The 22,086-nt window shown below is 40.9% G+C and overlaps 1 protein-coding gene across 4 annotated transcripts in view; it reads left to right on the top strand.

Moving 5' to 3' along the window:
* Window positions 1-14,891, top strand: part of zfhx4 (zinc finger homeobox 4) — a 91,132-nt gene extending 76,241 nt beyond the window's left edge. For 3 of the 4 annotated variants that reach the window (XM_008396124.2, XM_008396125.2, XM_008396123.2), the window contains exons 8-12: window positions 2,704-2,834; window positions 3,796-3,996; window positions 4,366-4,486; window positions 4,656-10,046; window positions 10,530-14,891. In XM_008396124.2, coding sequence (XP_008394346.1) covers window positions 2,704-2,834; window positions 3,796-3,996; window positions 4,366-4,486; window positions 4,656-10,046; window positions 10,530-12,100 — 7,415 coding nt within the window. In that variant the 3' untranslated portion in view covers window positions 12,101-14,891. The remainder of the gene's footprint in view (window positions 1-2,703; window positions 2,835-3,795; window positions 3,997-4,365; window positions 4,487-4,655; window positions 10,047-10,529) is intronic. The other variant, XM_008396126.2, reaches the window with a different exon arrangement.
* Window positions 14,892-22,086: the final 7,195 nt, after the last annotated feature.

Genomic DNA, 22,086 nt, shown 5'->3' with positions numbered 1-22,086 from the left:
GGGGGCTGGGCAGTTGTTTGGGGCGGCGGTTGGGGGTGGTGATTTTAGTTTGGGGTTTATTTTGCCAATCCACTTCATTTGGTGAAGAGATGATCGGAAGGTTGGACAGGAGGAGACACAGAGGGGGATGAACAGTCATTAAATGTGGTTTGCAGACAAAGGAGAGTACCATTCACCAAAGGACAATGGTTTTGTTTTTGTTTTTTTCTGAAGAATTAGCAATGTTATGATTGCTACACACACTATTTCATAGGCAACTACATCCTTTGCCTTATTCTTCCGTTTACATTCACTCCAACGTTCAAAAATGCGTTTTTCTTCACCATTGACGGAAGCCCTAGGTCAAAGACTCATAAAGCCGGAGGACGGAATTTTATGCTGCACATGCAAAGAAAAAAAAAAAAAACACAAAACAAAAATAAAAAAACAACTGCACACATTGCACAAACATACATTTACATTCAGCATGACAGTAATCAATGGTGATGTGCGAGCCTCTTTTCCCGAGCCACGTTGTAAATGTGTTCGCAGGCTCTCGTCCGACAATCGCCTCATCTCCTTTCTCCTGGATGTAATTTAGTTGCAAATTGACTGGAAGACAGGGCCAAAAATTGAAAGTTGAAATTAGAAATGGTTATAATAAATGTGGGAGGCGGGGATGCAGACTTTGGTAAGGTCAGGTGATGCGACTGCCGCTTCTAACCCGGGCCGATCTGACCAATGGCGTGTCAGAGTCCCGACGAGACGTACATATGCACACACATATAAATACATATGCATGTATACACACACGTGCCGGGGCCATCACGAGCAGTTGAAGACAAAATTACCTCGGTCTTCTGAGCTGCAGAGCAATTCTCGGATGTTCTTGGAAATTCACATTGTGCCCTTGTGTCCCCCCCGCTCCCACCCTCCTCCCCCTTTCCTTCTTTTTTTTTTCTTCTAGCCCTCTCTCCCTCTTTCTCTCTTGTCACTTTCCTTGACAGGCCAATATTTCAGGCTCCAGATATAGGGGATTACAAATAAAATAAGTGGAACGCCTACTTAATGCAACAGAATTAAAATGCATGAACGGGCCAAAGGAATTGATATGCGTCCAATACAAACACGAGCCACAGAATAATATGAAATACAAAATGTTTTTTTTTTTTCTCCAACCCCCCCCTCTTCATGTATCAGTGCTTTGATTTCCCCTTTTTTCCATTTGTGCATCTAGCGTGAAGCGTTGATTCGCAAGAGTGAGGCTCACATATTGCCTTGAGTGACCAGACGAGGGAGGGGACACGAAAGAGGGGGCCGGGGGGTGGGAGGGGGGATAGCTTAGGGAGAGGGGGAGGAAGAAAGCAAGTAAAAGGGAGGGAATGAGGGAGGGAGAGTTGCTGTTGCTGTGTCTTTGTGTCGAGCAGATTGGGTAAATTGCAGTGGCAGAGTATAGCAGGGCCTGCACGGCTTGTATCTTAGGATGAGGCTAATGAAAGATTTATCAGTGGCTGCAGCATTTACTAAATACAACCAGAGGCTGATCTCTCAACACTGAGCCCTGCTGTTTACGTCTCTCGCACACACACTTACATGCACACACACACACACACGCACACACACACACTGCTACTGTACCACCAGCCGTGACCGAGCCCTGAAAATTTTGCATCTCGTACAGACACAAGAGTTGTTGAGGCAGTCGGGGAAATGTATATGAACTAATGAAGTGTATAATATTACCATAACATTTAATGTATGTCGTGCTGTGATAATGAGCCTGACTGGGTTTTTTCCCCATTTTACATGTCCTCGGGGCTGCACCACGTCACTGTATATGAATATGAATTATACAATTTGTGCTTGCGCCCATGCTAATGTTGTTTTAGAGTCAAATCATTTTTTGAATCATCACCTATGCCCCACTGAATATTAATTGGAAATACGTGCTCACATTCACAATATTACTTGTAAATCAATAATCATTTGATCAATTTCGAAGGTGAGACAACTCCAGCATTTCACAGTGTCAGCTTATTTACTAAAATAAATATTTGCTAGCCTTATGCTATATATTTAGAGTAATATTGCAAGATTGCCTCTTTTATTGTGATGGATTCCATATTCCAGCTTAGATTTATACTCTTGTTGCTATATGTTTGCCTTGGATTTCAGTGGTATAAGATGTGCTGTCTTGAGTAAATAACACTTCAGCGTCATATTCTTACACATCTGATCTTGTTGCAGCGCCTGAACCACACCACAAAAGCACAAAATTGTCATGAAGCTGAATTTGTCTCATTCAAATGTTGCTCCAATGACACAATAATTGCGTTGTTTTAAGTCAGTGCCATGCTGTGCAGATGTTTCATCTACACAGATGAAGATCCAGTTATCTCAGCATGCAGAATGTTAGAAATGGCTTCAGCTGAAGCCTTTTACCTACTAATAATTATTTGACAGCTGGATTCACCATTGTCTAGATTTTGAACTGAGCATTGTCTTCTCTTCCTAGATAGGTGGGTGATTCCCTAAATAGGGTAAAAGAATAAAACATGATATTGACGCCCCGACTAAAATACCTTATGCCCTTTTGGGTGTAGAAGAATTTTGCACATGATGCGTACAATACAATACATGATATTCAAAATGACATTCGTGTGTCTGTGTGTTAAACAGACAACAGACATAAAGTAGTAACTGATTATTTTTTTCTGCCTTTAGGAGCTAATGCCATGTCCAAAGAGGTATCCGGTATGGGTAAACATTCCCTCCTGGCAGATCGTCAAATTGAAAGTCCACCCAAAAGGCCGAAGTCTGCAGAGGGGAAGACGTCAGCCAGCGAGCAGGTAAAGGTGTGCAGAAAATCAATAGAACGCCGCAAAGTGTTGGGGTGTGTTTCCTAGCAACTTAAAGGTAGTCCTTTTTAAGTTGATTATTGAAACGTAAAGTTTGCACAGGCCGGTGGTGAACCTGTTTTTAAGTTAAACTCTAGCCTCATATAGAAAATACTTTCAGGAATTTGTCAGTGCATGTACAGAGACCTAATGGCTAATGAGGCAGGTTCATAAGCCCTAATGAAATATAACCTTCACTGTCACTGTGGGATGAGCTAATGGGAAAATACTTAACTGTAAGAAGCAAAAATGCTAAGCCAAGCATTTGGCAATTGCTGGCGCCAGCTTTCATTCAAAGGGTTAAACGCAACCCTCCATTCCCTTCCTGACAGAGCTTTTTAACATCAAGCACAATAGGCCAGCTTTTGTGTTCTTAAGTGAAATACCAGCACTAGCCTTAGGCATCCCTCTCTGCTTCTTTTTTTTATTCCCTTTTTGCATCTCTTTAAATTATATGTGTTTTTAAATTAGATTATGAAGTATTAGCCCGTCTGGTTCTGGGTCCTGCAAGGAGGGAGGATGTTCTCATTTCAGAAATGGATTCTATTAAAACAGGTGATAGAGACGTAGCTATGCTAAGAGTACTCCATCTAATGAGGGCAGGACATAGCTCAGGAGAGTACACACCTTTATCATCTCTAATCTTCTGAGTAGAAATTCTGGCCAATCATGTTTTCTTCAAATAAAATTGCACGACTTGCCCTAGTGAATTACGTGAAATATGGTTGATTTACATTTTGTCTGTGTTTATGGCGGGCTTTTGAATTTAAAGCAGAGGTGAAAATCATGGATGGGAGAAGCAAAAATTGAATAAATGACAAAAACTAACTCAACTTAATTTTGCTAAAGTTTTTTGAAAATCTAGGTTGGTTTTGAGTTGAGATTCAAAAGGATATAATCAGGCTTTCTTGTTTTTCAGGTTCAACAGTGCCCATACTGCAACTACAGCAGTAAAGATGCCAACCGTATGCAGCTCCATGTGATGTCCCAACATTCCATGCAGCCTGTAATCCGCTGCCCACTGTGTCAGGACGTCCTAAGCAACAAAATTCACTTGCAGCTGCATCTCACGCACCTTCACAGTGTGGCTCCTGACTGTGTGGAGAAGCTGATTCTAACAGTACGCAAAGTTGATTATTATGAATGACATTTTTCTGCATGTAGTTGTCGGTTGAATGTGATTAAACTTATTTTGCAGGTAAAATGTAGATAAAGGACAGTTATAAGAAGAGTGTAGCTTTTAGTCTAATCTTCCATTTGTTTTAGGATATTGTCCTAAAGACTTTTTTTCCATGAGCTCAGTGTTTTCGTTTACACAATTTCCATGTGCCAGTTCAAGGATGTTTACTAAAGATAATAATTTACAGTAAATACATTATTATGTCTTTTTTTTTACATTTGGATTATGTATGGAATTTTATGCAGATTATTGTGTATACATATATTTTTTACAGTTGTAGTAACTGATTTCATTTCATTAACTTGATAGGTTGTTGGACCTGATACAGCCACACCAAATAATGTAATGCATCCCCAGACCGGACAAGGAAAAACTCCATCGTTAAGCAATTCCCCAACCTCTCTTACTGATGGATCAGGTTCGCTTAAAGGTGAGCAGAGTACAGTGTCTGAATTATATTACCCCAATTAATGTTTTTTAAACTATTACAACTGTCATACTCTATTAAGTTATTATGAAATAAAAAAATTAAGAGCATCCATAAGATGTTATAATAAGAATCTGTGAGTAACACTGCAATTTGTTTTTGCATCTTGTAGGGAACACCTCAAAGGAGGACCAAACAAGTCAAGACAAAAATGAATTAGAGCAACAGGAACTCAAGCCCCCCAAAGAGGCTTCAGAGGCCCCAGACTGGAAAAGAACCACTGGATTAGGACATGATAGCAAGTCTCCTGATAACCTACAAGACCATCTCAGTGAGCTCCAAAGACTTCAACAGCAACAACAGCAGCTTTCCGTTTCCGATCGCCATGTCTATAAATACCGTTGCAACCACTGCAGCTTGGCCTTCAAGACAATGCAGAAGCTTCAGATACATTCTCAGTACCACGCTATCAGAGCAGCCACCATGTGCAGCCTCTGCCAGCGCAGCTTCAGGACATTCCTAGCCCTCAGAAAGCATTTGGAAAATGGGCACCCTGAACTGAGTGAGGCTGAGGTGCAGCAGCTAATAGGAAATCTGCCACTGAATGGTGACATCACAGAGAGTGAGGCCAGGGCCTTGGAGGAAGCTCAAGCTTTTGACCATGACTTGGACAAAGATGATGAAATGGACCAAGAGGATAAACCCAGTCCTACTGGAAGTGACAGCAGCTCTCTGCTTGATGACATGGGGGCAGAACCAAAACGGACCCTACCATTTAGAAAAGGCCCCAACTTTACAATGGAGAAATTCTTAGACCCCTCTCGACCTTATAAGTGCACCGTATGTAAAGAGTCCTTTACCCAGAAGAACATCTTACTGGTTCACTACAACTCAGTTTCCCATCTACATAAACTGAAAAAGGTTCTCCAAGAGGCATCAAGTCCTGTGCCACAAGAGACATCCAACAGCATTGACAACAAACCATTCAAATGCAATATTTGTAACGTTGCCTACAGCCAAAGTTCAACTCTTGAAATTCATATGAGGTCAGTGCTCCACCAGACCAAAGCAAGAACAGCCAAAACGGACATGAGCAGCAGTGGTGTCACTGGCAGCAGTGGCCCCACCCCTGCAAAAAGTCCAGGTCCAAGCGCACAAGGGAACACTAGCAACTCTGACAGTGCCAGAAGTGGGACTCCTTCTTCTAACAAAGAAAATGCAGTTGAACCCAAAGAAAACAACAACAGCAGCAACACAAAGACAACACCAACTACTGAACATGTTTCAGCACAGGCAAGCAGCCACCAGTCAGCACAGTCTTCAGCCCAACTGCAGCTGCAGCTTCAGCACGAACTCCAGCAACAGGCGGCCTTCTTTCAGCCTCAGTTTCTCAACCCAGCTTTCTTCCCTCATTTCCCAATGACTCCAGAAGCTTTGCTCCAATTTCAACAGCCTCAATTCCTCTTCCCCTTTTACATACCAGGAGCTGAATTCAATCTAAACCCAGAACTCGCTCTGCACTCAGCAGCAGCTTTTGGAATGCCTGGCCTGACAGGGTCATTCCTAGAAGACTTGAAGCAGCAGATGCAGCAGCAGCATCAGTTGCAGCAGGCTCAAGCTCAGCAACAGGCTCAACAACAGCATCAGGCTTCTCAGATACAATCCCAAATTCAACATCAGAAAAGCCAACAACTGCAGAATAACAAATCCAAAATGGAGCCTAACACTATATCAGTTTCCGAAATACACATGTCTGCAGAGGCTGAAGACCACTTAGATAAACAGGAAAGCAGAACTAAAATGGAAAGTGCAGGAGATGGAGTGAGTGATGGAGTAAAAGAAAATAAGGATCCCAAAAAGTCAAAGTTCCCAGAGCCATTGATCCCTCCTCCACGGATTGTGTCAGGAGCAAGGGGCAATGCAGCCAAGGCTTTATTAGAAAACTTTGGATTTGAGTTGGTCATCCAATATAATGAAAACAGACAAAAAAACCAAAAGAAAAGCAAAGAAGGCATCGAACAAATAGACTTCAGCACTGATAAGCTGGAGTGTGGCATGTGCGGAAAACTATTCTCAAATATGCTGATTCTCAAAAGCCACCAAGAACATGTGCACAGTCACTTTTTTCCATATGTTGAGCTTGAAAAGTTTGCCCAGCAGTATAGAGAGGCCTATGACAAACTCTATCCAATAAACCCTGGATCCCCTGAGACACCTCCGCCTCCACCTCCTCCTCCTCCTCCTCCTCCACCACCAACTGCTCCTACCCCAGTACCAACTCCTCAGCCACCGTCTACATCGATGACCAAACCTCAAACGCCTGTACCATCACCAGTTCCTGTTCCTCATCCAACTACACATCAAGCTACTCTCCAGACCCAGCCAGCCCAGCCACCACCACCACCTCCTCCACAGCCCACTGCCCCACCTGCACCACCACAAGTGCAGCTTCCTGTTCCCTTAGATTTGCCACTTTTCCCACCTTTGATGATGCAGTCTGTCCAGCACCCAGGCCTGCCCCCTCAGCTGGCATTACAGCTGCCCAGTATGGATTCTCTCTCCACAGACCTTACACAGCTTTGCCAGCAGCAGTTGGGTCTTGATCCAAACTTCCTCCGTCAGTCTCAGTTCAAGCGACCACGGACTCGTATAACCGATGATCAGCTCAAGATACTCCGTGCAAACTTTGATATAAACAATTCCCCTAATGAAGAACAAATTCAGGAAATGTCAGAAAAGTCTGGCTTGCCACAAAAAGTCATAAAGCACTGGTTCCGTAACACCTTGTTCAAAGAAAGACAGAGGAGTAAAGACTCTCCCTACAACTTTAATATTCCTCCAATTACTACATTAGAAGATATAAGAATGGAGCCCCAGGTCAGTGCACATGAGTACTACAGAACTGACTCAGCCATTAACAAGAGGTCCTCTAGGACCAGATTCACTGATTATCAGTTGAGGGTGCTACAAGACTTTTTTGATACTAATGCATATCCAAAGGATGATGAGATTGAGCAGCTCTCTACAGTACTCAACCTGCCAACACGAGTCATTGTGGTGTGGTTCCAAAATGCCCGCCAAAAGGCTCGGAAGAGTTATGAAAATCAGGCAGATTCAAAGGACAATGAGAAAAAAGAGCTCACCAATGAGAGATACATTCGAACCAGCAACATGCAGTACCAGTGCAAGAAGTGCAACATTGTATTTCCACGCATCTTTGATCTTATTACTCACCAGAAAAAGTTGTGCTACAAAGACGAAGATGAAGAGGGGAATGAGGACAACATCAGTGAGGAATACATAGATAATCCTGAACCACTTCTATTCAAGTCAAGCCTGGCACCATTAGAGCTACCCAAACCCTCCCAGACTGGGACTGCTACCAGTTCAGGCTCAAGCTCCCCTGTTATGGCCTCACCTCGTGGACCCATGGGGAAAGCATCACCAAAGCCAGATATTTCCATTGAAACAGAACTGAAACAATCTGAGATCCCCCCTTCACCGGTGATGAAGTCACTACCGGAGCCAAGACCGTCTAAGGCTTGCACACCTCAACCACCCCCCCAAAAAGCTCCCCAGCCACAGTTGTCAAGACCCCATTCTCAGCCACAAGCAGCAACGGTACCGTCAAGTCCACTTTCGCTTGCACTTTCCTCACTCACAAACAGTCTCCCCCACCAGATGCTCCAGTACCAGTGTGACCAATGTAAGATTGCCTTTCCTACAGTAGAGCTGTGGCAAGAGCACCAGCACATGCATTTTCTGGCAGCCCAGAACCAATTCCTCCATTCTCAGTTTCTTGAAAGACCCATAGATATGCCGTATATGATATTTGATCCAAACAATCCCCTAATGGCTAGCCAACTGTTATCTGGGGGGCTCTCCCAAATGCCATCCCAGAGTAGCTCAAGTATGGCTACAGCTGTAAGCTCTGGGTCAATGAAGAGAAAACTGGATGACAAGGAGGAAAATGCTAATGACAAGGATGGTGGAAACAGTAGTGAAGAGCAACACAGAGATAAACGTTTGAGGACCACCATTACACCAGAACAACTGGAAATCCTTTATGACAAATATCTGCTTGACTCTAATCCAACAAGGAAGATGTTGGACCACATTGCACGAGAAGTTGGCTTGAAGAAGAGAGTTGTGCAAGTCTGGTTCCAAAACACTCGTGCAAGAGAGAGAAAGGGGCAGTTTAGGGCTATAGGGCCCTCACAGTCCCACAAGAAATGCCCCTTTTGCAGAGCACTCTTTAAGGCTAAATCTGCTTTAGATAGCCACATAAGATCAAGACATTGGCATGAGGCTAAACAAGCAGGATTTAGCTTGCCGCCAAGCCCAATGATGAGTCAAGACAATGAAAGAGGTGAAAGCCCAAATAAGTATAATTTTTTTGACTACCCACAGCTGCCCAACAAGACAGAGCCAAATGACTATGAGTTGCCAACTGCATCCTCAACTCCAGTCAAACCATCTGAGGCTCAAGTAAAAAACTTCTTAAGCCCTTCATCCTTAAAAGCTGAAAACTGTGATGAAACTGAAGGGCCTAATAGTAATTCAGCAGAAGCTTCATCTTATGATCTCAGTAAGATGGACTTCGATGAGACATCATCAATTAATACAGCCATTAGTGATGTCACAACCGGAGACGAGTGTAATAACAATGAGGTTGAGAGCCTAACTTCTAATGGAGACAAGATGAGCGACAGCAAAAAGGGCCTGTTGCTAAATTCTGACGCTAGTAACGAAAGGTTTCAATTCAGCATGGTGAGTCCTGCCCTCAGCTTCTCTGGAAAAGACTGTGACTCCTACTTTAGCTCCAGAGATGACGAAATGGATGACAACAATGACCGAAGTGAATCGTCCAGCCTTGCTGACCCCAGTTCTCCCAGTCCGTTTGGGGGAGGCAACCCTTTCAACAAATCTGGAAAAGTCAACAATACTGGAGATCGACCAGGCCACAAACGTTTCAGGACCCAGATGAGTAACTTGCAACTGAAAGTACTCAAAGCGTGTTTTAGTGACTATCGCACTCCTACAATGCAGGAGTGTGAGATGCTGGGCAATGAAATTGGACTTCCCAAACGTGTTGTCCAGGTTTGGTTCCAGAATGCCCGTGCTAAAGAGAAGAAATTTAAGATTAATATTGGAAAGCCATTTATGATAAGCCAGGGTTCACCAGATGGGCCCAGGACTGAGTGTACACTGTGTGGTGTGAAGTACACAGCCCGGATGTCTGTGAGAGACCACATTTTCTCCAAACAGCACATCACAAAAGTGCAAGAAACTCTAGGAAACCAGGTGGATAGAGAAAAGGACTACCTAGCACCGACCACTGTCCGTCAGCTGATGGCCCAGCAGGAGCTGGACCGTATGAAGAAAGCTGGGGATGGACTCAGCCTACCTAGCCCACAGCAACAAACTTCAGCAGAAAACAATAATGCACTTCATGGCCTCAGCCTACCTTCTGGCTACCCAGGATTGTCTGGCCTTCCACCAGTCTTACTTCCTGGAGTAAATGGGCCGTCATCACTTCCAGTTTTCCCTCCCAACACACCTGGTGAGTTACTATGACAAACAGTGAAAAAAAAACTGACTAGAAGCTTTATGAACTGAACTTTATCCTGCACTATTTTATTGTACTATATAACTGGTTATTCTGTATCACAGATATGTTTGTCAAAAATTTTACTTTTTAAAGCTATTTTAAATTCAAGAATGGTGATAGGGAATGCATGCATTATGTTAGCAGCAAAGCCGAACTGCTTTTTGGTAAAGATTTTTCTTACAGCAAATTATCTATATCACTTTGTGTTCCCCCTATTTTAGGTTTGGTATATTTAGATTATAATATTTAGAAATCTTTAAATTATAAAAAAAAAGCGCATGTGACAGTTTTGATCCATAACAAAATCGTAACAAGAGATTTAAAGACTCAGCCAGTGACAGGATCTTTATCTTATAACATCAAATTTCCAAAGTGATTTGGGGTTGAATATTGAATTGTTGAATATTTCCATATTTATATACCACTGTATTTCAGCTTTAGCGTCTCCAGGTGCTGGCATGCTTGGGTTTCCTACACCAGCCACTCCCTCTCCTGCCATGTCTCTCAGCACTACCCCAACCAAGACTCTTCTGCAGACTCCTCCTCCTCCTCCTCCTCCMCCTCCACCTCCTCCTGCTCCTTCCACACCTTTGGCAACAGTAAACCATACAGAGCAGCAAGGCAAAGATGCAGAGAGAGACAACAACAAGAAACCAGGAGACAAGCCACCTCAAATGAAGATGAAGGACAGAGAGAATGACAGCGGCTCGCGCCCCGACACCCCTAGCATGGCCAAATCAAGGGAAAGACTATGCCCAGTGCCAGGAAAAGCAGGAAATGAGACTCCCCTAGATGCTGCACAGCTTCAAGCACTGCAGAATGCTCTTGCTGCAGGTGATCCTAGCTCTTTATTGGGGGGCCAGTTCTTGCCCTACTTTCTTCCTGGATTTCCCAACTGCTTTTCTCCACAGCTTCCCAGAGGGATTCAGGCAGGGGGCTATTTTCCACCACTGTGTGGAATGGAGAGTCTGTTTCCGTATGGACCTGCGGCAGTCCCACAAGCTGCCATGGCCGCTGGTCTCTCCCCAACCGCTCTCCTGCAGCAGTACCAACAGTACCAGCAGTCTCTCCAAGATTCCCTGCAGAAGCAACAGCAGCAGCAGCAAAAGCAACTTGAGCAGCAGCAGAAACAACTCGAACAGAAGCAGCAACAGAGACCAACCCCCGTCAAGACACCTCAGAGTGTACAGAGCACTACAACTAATTCCTTCAAACCAAAAGAAGCTATAGGATCTAAGGATGACAACAAAGGCTCTTCAACAGAAAGCACAAAAGAAGAACCGAAAACAGAAACCAAACGTATCACGGATTTTCCAGATGCTTTTATTGTACCATCTGTCAAGCATGAGTTTATATGCAGGAAGTGCCAGATGATTTTTGCTGACGAAGATTCAGTGATACGTCATCAAAAGTCCTTCTGCTACTTCGGACATCCTTTTACTGACCCGCAAGAGACAGTGCTTCGAAAAGCAGTGAGCAACTACACTTGTGTTGCCTGCAATGTGGTTGTTAATGGGAATGAAGCACTTGGCCAACACCTTCAGTCGAGCTTGCACAAAGAGAAAACAATCAAACAAGCAATGAGAAATGCCAAAGAGCATACTAGATTATTACCTCACTCTGTCTGCTCCCCTACTCCTAACACCACATCTACCTCGCAGTCTGCAGCTTCTTCGAATAACACCTTTCCTCATCTCTCTCGCTTGTCCATGAAGTCCTGGCCAAATGTCCTGTTCCAGGCCAACACAGCCCGGAAAGCTGCTTCCTCTTCCCCGTCTGCCTCCCCACCTCCCCCCCTCTCCTCACCCTCAACGGTTACCTCAACTTCCTGCAGCACCTCAGGGGTTCCAACCTCACTACCCACCGAGAGTTGTTCAGATGAGTCTGACAATGAGCTAAGCCAGAAGCTGGATGACTTAGATAATGCGTTGGAAGTCAAGGCTAAGGCAGCCTCTGGCCTAGACGCGAGCTTCAGTAGTATCAGAATGGATATGTTCAGTGTGTAGGAGTGACAAAAGGATCCCTTGCTTAAAGAAAAAAATAAGACTTTTTAAACTGCAGTTCCAAAGTTTCTCTTAACCCAAAAAAATTACAGTACCAAATGATTGACTCAGGATTGTTTTTCCCATATTGATATGCTGGCAAGATATTGATTGATTTTTGTTATGGACAGAACTGTTGCAGATGCTTGACTGAGCTTATATTGTATACAAAAACATGGAGTAGGAAAAAAATCTCACAAGCTCCCTTTAGGGGGCCTGTTTCAAGCCAAAAACTCTCACGATAGCAAATTGCACCTCAGCTGGATTGTTTTCCAAATGCTAGCATGTACTGTATGGGATGACGATCCAGAACCCTCAAAGAGAATCTCTCTTAGTTTAGATAGGTGTAATTCAGTAGCTTTAAATTCTCAGGTCAGAACATAACATTTCTCATTTGTTAAAACAGCACCAAGCCTGGGTACACTTGGCTTATAACCAAAACATGTCAAGCTTTATCGGACGCATTTCCTTGATGTGTATAGAGTACCAAGAGACAATATTACTGTTACAATGGACGATGTGCATATCCTTTTAGTTTTACCCTACAAAGACAGTATGGGTTTGCCACTGAGGGAATTTAGAATGGTGAAGTAAATGTGTATGATGCCCCTGTGTTTGCCAGTTTGTATTACAGCAAACTGTATCTATTTCCCACCCCTGTTTTTTCTTGTAGTATATACTAATCTGTGCCAACTCTTACCTTCTCACTTTTACCTCTGCTCACACCCTTTTCTGAAGAGGTAATAACTCTAGTTTTGATAGACTCTCGGATTATGTGAATATAACATTTTTCATTTGTGAATTGCTGTACTGTTACGGTACCTGCTTGTGTCTGGACTATAGTGCACTTAATTTGAATTTATTTGTCTTTTTTTTATTATTTGAGTAGGTCATTTGTTAATTTAATAGATTTTGTTTGTATGTATGTGTTTTAATTATTATTTGTGTCAATTGCAGCAGCATATTGGTCCATACTTGTTACAGGATTAATGCCTAACAATCGAGAGACCTATTTAACAATTGGTGCATCAAAGAAAGCAGTACTGTATACTTGAAACTTTTAAGGTACAAGTTGGTCACAATGTTAAAAAAATAAATAAAAAGGTATAATAATTTGCTCTACGTTGGCAAACATGCTGCTTTAAGAGGGGGGACAACAGCATTTTTTGTTTAATATTAACATTTTTTTTTTTACGTATGTGCAAGATTCAAAACAGTGTTAAACCTGGCCACTTAGTGCTTAGGTTAACGTCCTCCCATGATCTACTACAGTTGAAGTCAATATTGACCTTCCACATTTAGTAACATTTGAAAATTTTCAAAGTATTACCATACAACATTTGCTGCTACTGTGTAATCTTAATTTGCTTGCCATAAAGTCTTTCAACTTTCAACCAAAACTGATCCATTAATTGATTTAGTTTTTTTTTTTTGTTTGTTTGTTTTGTTTTGTTTTTGTTTGTTTTTTTTTTATTATTATTATTCTGTGGAACTAAGAATGTGAAAGCTGTCAAAGGGTGTTCAATTTTTTACGAATCACTTTCTAGTTTGGTAACCAGTGTGATTCATTCCAAAGTAACAGAAGGCTATTTGTATGAAAGAAAAAGGCTTGTGAACAAAGAAAGCTAAGCTGTTGTACATATTCGTAGTTGGCTGTGCATGGTACAAATTTATTAATATGAAGAAATGCAAAAATGTATTGCTTTTGGTATTTCCTATTCTGAAATGAGCAAGTAGCATGTAATGCAACTGTTTGACAGGTTAAATCAAATCATGCTTAGTTATTGTTTCAAACAATGAAATCAAGTAACATTTCCTCCTATGTTTTATATTTGTAAAGGTGTTTGTTTTTTTTTTTCAAAGTTTTAAGCAAGACATCAGTTTTTAATTTTCTGTGTGAGCTTTTCAAATGTCATTATTTAGATTTTTAGCATTTTACATTTACTTTATTCCTGAAGACACTTTTCGATTGTGTTTCATGTGAGACATCCTGGCCTCCCAAGGTGCAATTCTGCCATTGTACAAACATAAACGACTGTCCTGATTCCAAAGGCTTTCACAACTCTGGCTTTTTTGCCTTTCCCCACTTTGTGGCTCAGCATTATAAGACTGAACTGTCAGCTAGCATCATGTGCTAAGATGCTAGCATCAGACAGGACACTTCCCACATGAAGGACTGGTAAAAGCTACGAAACCAACAAAAAGGATGGTCTAACAATATAACTGTACATATATATTGCAACTGCACAGCAGCCAAAAAGAAAAAAAAAAAAAAAGAACTTTTTTTTTTTTTTTTAAATGGATGGATTGTGTCATGTTTATGGGGACAGCCTTCAAAAGGTTGAAATTGGAATTGCTCTTCTGGATGTCAAAGGGATTTTCATGGCGCAATCATATCCTACACAATATGTACTCTACAACATCTGGGTTACATAGGAAATGCACCCTGAGGTTTTAATAAGAAGAAGCCCCTATGGCTAAAACTTTAAATAAACTAAACCAAAAATGTTATTGATGTTTTATATATAGAGAGTAGTCGCATTAGTTTTTGTTACTGTACTGTTTGAGGTCTCAACTGTACCGTATCACGGTAATAACATGGTTTTGAAACCTTTTTTTTATTTTGTCACAGACCTGTTGTCATAGTTGAAATGACGTTTATTGTAGATGGTATTTGAACAACTTCTGGAAATAGTTCATCAAGTATGTTTGTTGCTCATTGTTGTGATACATTAAAAACTGTATCTGCAAACCAGTTCTGTCTCCCTACATACTTATTTCAGCAAAACCAACATTTCAGCCATCAGCTCTCTTTCATTGGACTGGATCTATAAAAATTGTTTGATATTTTATTTATGTGGCTGTTTTGTGCTGTTTCTGCTAGTTTTCTGTCAAGTAAGTATAACTGAACATTTTTATAGGGATATATTTAGGTTTTTGAATATGAAAAGTGTCTAAGATGCTTCATAAGTTTATTGTACATTTAATCAATCTCTTTTAACTTCATTCAAATTTAAGACTTATTTCTTTTGTACTGTTACAAGAGCGCTTGAATAATACAAGCAAATTTTTGGTTTAGCAATATAGCAATCTAGGTATCTGCTTCCTGGTGAGATAAAGCATATTTATGTTAATTAAACTGTTAACTTTTGCATTTTTATGACTGTATATAAATAATTTGGAACAAATTTCCCTTTCAGCTAAATTACCTCTTGCAAATCATCCATCCATCCATCCATTTTCTTGACACCCGTGTCCCTCAGTGGGGTCGGGAAGGTTCTCTTGCAAATCAGTTTTTTTTTTATCAAGTATTTGTCTTGCATAGATTGAAGCCTATTTAATTTGTTAGATGATTTTTTTTATGTTTACATGAGTCATGTGTCATTGTGAAGACATCCTATTCTGAGCCACTTTCTTAATCTCAATGATATATAATTCTTGAATGAGATTTCTCACCAAAACATTCCTCCTAAAATGGACTCAAAGTGTCAGCAAGTGAGTGTTTTCAGATAAAATGTTTAAGACCTTAATGAGTCTGGAAACCTGCATATGAAAATCAAGTAAAAAATGTGTAGGGTAGTCATGCTCTAAGAAAATATGCTAAAAATAAAGGAACAGCTCAAGGTTATACAGCATAATTTTACATGCTGGCTTGTTTTAAGTGTAAAGATGTTCGAAGTAAACCAAGCTAAAGATTTATTGATGCTACAAACAAGAGGACCCGTTGGTGATTAGTGTTTCAGACTGAAAATCCAATTGAAGGCAATTTTACTTCATTATGAGAACAAGACGTTGCACTGTCTTTAAACTCCAAGATTTGTTTGTACCAGCTGCAGTGAAAGGGAAAATGCACTCCTTACTCTACGGTAAGTCTGAACAGTGCAATGTCGGTGCTTCAAAAAAAATAAAAACGTAATTCAGAAACTGCATGAATACTTTTAAGGAATTTAGAATGGCAACCTTGTCTGTGTGTGTTCCTTTTTATTTTCACTGATTTCCTCATTTTATTCATATTATCTGCAAGGGATTATCTGGTACTCTTATCTTTTTTCAGATTTGCTTCTCCACTTCTGCATATTGTCATGCTGCATTATCAGATTTTGGCCAATTTTTAGTCGTAAAACAGAACAAGCTGAAATCATCGGTCTTCGGTCGCTGTGCTTAACGGTTAGCAGTCCAAGTGCAGTGTTTGAAGCAAACTGGAATGTGTAATGCCAGAGGATTTATCATTTAGTCATATCACGATGTATAAAGCACTGTAATTGAGAGGGTGTACTTTCAATTTTATAGGATTTTAATTTCATATTGCTTTTTCAATTTAGTTGTGTAACGTGCCCAAGTGTTCTTCAGCTTTTGTTTTTTACCATTCCATATATGTTTACCATGCCAACATGGTAAGGGACTCTCTTATCGACCATTATTCAAAATTATCTAACAGTTGCTTCCTTTCTCTGGGTTAGACATAAGTAAATACTATGGATTTTTGCTTGCAAACTGGATCTGATCAGGTACAGCTCCTGACTCCACATAGAGTGGAGGGGAAAAAAAATAAAAAATCCACCATGATTAATGGCAGTCATAGATTAACAGATGTACAGCCACAGCAGACAGCATTGAGCATTTTTCATTACTTGAAATTGGTGAAAGAACATAATATTTTTACCCTAGATTTCCTATTTGATAGATCGATGGACAGCTATATGAGAAATTGTTTCATGTCCCGACTTTATATCGCTTTTAGAATTCTATTAGGAGGCAAAATGGATGCTAGTGTCAGACAAGAGGGTGACTTTTTAGATGTGAGGTCAACAGAGGCTGTCACATTAAAAATTGCACCTCAGGAAAACCTTAACGCAATATATCACACCCTGCCAGCGAGACGTGTCCGCCACCGGTGTCAGGGTCACGGAGAAAGCCGACATTCACAAGTTGTTAAATCCACCTAATGAAATTTCACAAGGGCAACAAAAATAAAAAGGGAGGATGAGGTTCCTTTCACTCGGGAGGCGTGGTGGATCTTATTGGGGCTGAAAGCTTTGGTGTGTGGCAGCAATGAAAATTCAATAACACGCAAAAAGCCTCAGAAATGGCATTTTTCTCCCCCCTCTTCTGTATTCACCTTTTGCCCTTGACGAATGTGCTTGAAACACAGGGTGCAACTGTTCTGCTGAATGGCCCTTTCCTGTTGCTCTCCCCCTAAAATGTGGGCAGTTGCCAGGTTAGCCCACCCCTCTTTCGTATTATGGGATTGAATTGCGATTGACCTTTGTGGAGAACAATCGCTGAAGGCTTTTCATTTTTCTGCCCTTCTCAGTGCCTAGAAGAAGGACCTCTTTACACTCTGCTTTTTCCTGTGGTCTGCCAGGATTTTGAACACTATCTGTTTTGTGTTTTTGTATGCAAAACAGCATAATTTTGTCATATTTAAGATAGAGAAATAAAGAAAATGAAACTTTCCAATAGAGCTTTCAGAAGTTGACGGCTGTGTGGGCTACAAAAAACAAACGACTGAATAAGTAAGAGTATTTCATAATTTGGGCACAGCATTGCTAGAGAGGCCACTGCAGTGAGCGATCTTGCCCTGAATACACGATAAAAGGTTTACTGTAAATTCTAAATGGCGATTTTTGCTACCCATACATCACTTATGACCATTAGATTCCACCCTCTCACTAGAGCGCAGCTTCCTGGGAGCAGCTTTCCAGATGATACAGTACAGAAGCTGCAGTGGAGGCATATTTGGCTTTGAATAGCCTGCAGCCAATGGATTTTCTCTGGATAATACAATGTTTGGGACGGAGAGGCAGGGATTAGTCCAGACGGATACATCCACCACCATCACCCCCCCCTACCCCCCTTCTCCTTCACACACACACACACACGCACACATGCCCAATCTAATTAGACTGGAATCAGTTTAAGATGAAAGCAAGCCCTAGCATCAGCGCACTAAATACTGGAATTAGTATTCCCCGCATGGGAATTTAATGATGGAGACCGAAAATCCAATCACATTCACTCTCAGTTTAGCCCCTCATGCATTGGGTCTGGACAATGACGACACGAGAAACAACAACAATGATTTGTTTGTCAATAGATATTGACCAGCATCACATCTGAGGCCACTCATGTATTGGCACAACTATGTTGTCGTCATTTAACAAGGATAAACAGTTAATAATCAGATGTTCAGACAGTCTGTTTCAAATGAACTCCACTGTGACATTCTGACTTCTGCTGGGATCATAACAGAGTCGGATGCTGATAAATGAAAATAGAGAATGTTTCAGGGTGCTTCCACTGTTTTGTTTGCTTGTTTAATAAAATGTCTGAAGCGTTAAATTATGACGGTCGAGTCCAAATTAATATCAGATGTGAAACTATGCTCCGGAATAATGTCTGTTTTGTACTTCATACGTATCAAATCTCATATCAGTCATTTTTCATAGATTAATTATACACAGAGTGTTGTAGTTTCTGTTTTTAATTTTGTTGATTTCAATCATTGTAGCTTACGGCTAACAAAAAACCCCAAATACAGCTTCTCAGAAATGTATTATAGTTTATTCAAACAATAAAAAAACAAAATGCTAAGGGAAGGCTGCTGACTTGAAAGTTGTTAATCAGAGAGTCATTGTTACCCTTCACAAGGGGGTTATTAAGGTTCTTACTAAAGAAGCTGGTTTTGCCCAGAATGTTGTACCCAGGCATAAATGGCTCTGTGGAAGGAAAATGACTATGAGAAAAAAGTGGTGTGCCAGTAACTGAGGATAATGGTGCATTTTTTGCACTTGAAGGCCAGACTTTCCAAGTTCTCAGTTCCCAGAAAACCAACAATCAACCCCTGAAGTCAGATTGGGAAATTCAAAATTCACTGAGCAACACAGAGCTTTGCATGTGGGTGTGATCATAAAGAATTAAGTTATACATAAACTGCTGTAAAATATCTACTTGTGAATATGCTTATTTTGTTTCAGTATATAACATTTGGAAACAAATATTTTGTATTCATACTAGTTGACACCAAAACTAAAAGAAACTTTTCCTGCTTTTCCATTTGCAACTAAAATGTACTCAGTTTGGGTGTGAAGTCATGCCAGGAACTAAGCACAGCAGTAGTCTTGACAGGATTATGAATACATATATAAAGTATTATCAAGATAAACAATGTAGATGAGCTGAATGTCCCAATTAAAGTAGCTAGGGATTCCTTACTGCTTCAGCGATCCACAGGTGGATTGCCTCCATGCCATGCTGCACTGATGCAGGAATTCACAGAAAGAGTCCAAAATAACCATTTACTGTAGCATAGTACAATTGCATAGTTTTCAGTTTACTGACATTAACTCTTGTAATTTTTTAAAAATTCATCCTATATAATATTATTGTTTTTCTTTGAAAGAAATTGGTTGTTCCTTCACCTTCCTTTGCAGAAATGACTTGACAACTTGAAACGTATTACTCTGAGTTTACTGAATACATACAATATCCAATAAAAGAATGCGGTTACTGAAATAAGTTCACTTTTCATTGATAACTACTTCAGTGCATTTACTGCCTTTTAGAAGCACTTCCCGTATTAAACAGTCTAGTTTTGACATTAAAACTTTGGTGGCTGCATGCAGAAGCTGTCAAACATCTGCAGAGTATAGAGCATTAGGTAGCAACTATTATTTTACAAACTTTGAATGCAGATTTGGTTCTAAAATAGAGCAACTATTTACATGCTACATGCTCACCGTCTCTTGAATTTGCCCTTGTTTTATTGGGGTTTTTTCACGGCTAAGTATATGAAGCCAAGGGAACTCTATATTAAAACCACTAAAATGCGAGCCATACTTCAGCGTCAGGTTGGTGATTAACGGCATAGACTGGAAATAACTCCTGCACCTGGGTTCCATCAAGCACACAATATTCCCTACACCTGCGATTCATCCTATTCCACCTGAGAAATCAGGAAGCCATTGTCCCCTGTGCACAAATACTCAACATGAAATCTTATTATTTATTGCTAGCTCTATTGGGGGAGTATGCACCTAAACAGAATGTGTTTTTTTTCTGGTAAACAGATGTAAAGCAACTTTTCAGCCTCTCTTTTTTTGTGATTCTGCAAAACTTTGTTGTGTTAACCCATTGGGGGGGATTTGAGTGTGTTCTTGTTGTTATTGTGTTGTTGGTAGCACTGGGCCTGTGGGAAAGAGTGCAACGATATCCTTTAGCGGTGAAAGTATATATCATCAGCTTCTTTCATGATTGTAGTCACATGTTGACAAAAGCCACACACAAAACTAACATCTAAAAAAACAGCAGTCTAATCTATTCTCTATAACTTTGCTTTGGCCTTTCTGCCTTTAATGTTTACTGTTGCAATACCTCATTTCTAAAGTACAAAAGGAAAGAAAGAACATGAAGAAAATGGAGAGGGCAGGAGTATACTTGCCTTGTTATTGCGGATAAAGGATGCGATCACTGCTGGCATTTCCAGAAGATACAAAAGCCAACTAACACGTATTTTAAAGTGAAAGAGAAGGAGGAGGAGGTGTGAGAGAGAGGGGTGGGGGGTGGGGGGGGGGGCAGATAGGCCCAAGAGAAAAGAGAAGGAACCACATACAGACAAGCCAACAGGTTGACAGGGACTGACTGGCAGGGACAGGAAAAAAAAAAGGGAAAAAGAAAGCAAGAACAGCCACTGATACAGACAACAAGATGAGCAAGTGATAAAAGTAACGTGAGAGTGAGAGGAGCAGAAAAGAGGAAAGGAGGGGCAACCTGAGAGAAATCAAACATGGGCTCAGCGTAACTGAGGTGCGTTGGCAAACGAGCATGTTATGGCAGCCCGCTGGGACTTCCCCAGCAGATCGTGCTGCTTCCCAATCTGTTCTGAGGAGCGGCACAGCCCCACATGGGGACGTGTGAAGGCGTCAAGATGGGATTGCTTAAGACAGATGAAACAAGGTGTTTTTGATGCCATCTAGAGCGGACAAAAGCCTGATTTCCTGTTTTGCCTGTGACACAAAGGGTGCTGTGTAGTTTGCTGAACAGTTCAAGGCTTTTTGTTGTCAGGGCTGTAAATAACTAAACACAAGAGAGGAGAAGTTACGAAGAGCTGGATCCACATGCCAAACATTGGAAAAAAAATGTGTGACACGTTCTCCTTTTTCTGCCGTTTACAATGCTTAACACCTATGACAAACACACTGTTAGTCTCTTTTTATTTCCTTCAGCGTAAAATCAACCAACATCTTGAAAGTTTTGGCCCCTGATTAACTCTAGACTAGATGTTGGCTGGTATGAATTCCTCATTGGATAATTAAAGCAAAATACTACAGAGTCACAATAATTACATGAAGGTTTGAAGCATTAATATATAAGTATGGTTAATGTGTTCAAACTATGATAATTTCTTTTTTTCATTTCTTTTTTTTTAATCACATCAATTTTTTATTGTATTCTGCCCAACTTCAGGAAAGCCGATGAATGACAAAACCTGTATGAATAGGTTTTGTTGCCCTTTATAAGGAGGACCTTCATGAGGTATTTTATAGATGAACATGCTTGGATAGCAGTTAAAAATCAATGAAAAAGTCATTTAAATGGATTGGTACCAGTTTATGTTTTGAAGATGTTCTTTAGGTTCATTAGCTTTGCCTTTGTTGCCACCCATCCCTGTGAATCACCAGAGTCTTATTCTGGGTCAAACATTTGTTTGAGCTCTCTGCTTCAGGAATGTCCCATATGTCTGATCTTTGTTATATTTAATAAGTCATCTCTGGTTGGGAATCTCCCAACCCATTGTTATTACTTGCAGAATGAGTAACTGGGCTTACTAGTGTTTCTATACAAGTTTTATACCTCACGGCGGGGGGAGGGGGGGTTCATCAAATCTGATGGAATTACTTCAGAATCCATGTTGTTGGAATCAGTTGAAATTCACTTGTCACGTTTAGCGT

Source organism: Poecilia reticulata, linkage group LG20 (assembly GCF_000633615.1).
Source record: "Poecilia reticulata strain Guanapo linkage group LG20, Guppy_female_1.0+MT, whole genome shotgun sequence".
In the NCBI taxonomy this organism is placed as follows: Eukaryota; Metazoa; Chordata; class Actinopteri; order Cyprinodontiformes; family Poeciliidae; genus Poecilia; species Poecilia reticulata.
This window is presented reverse-complemented; position numbering and strand designations above follow the sequence as displayed.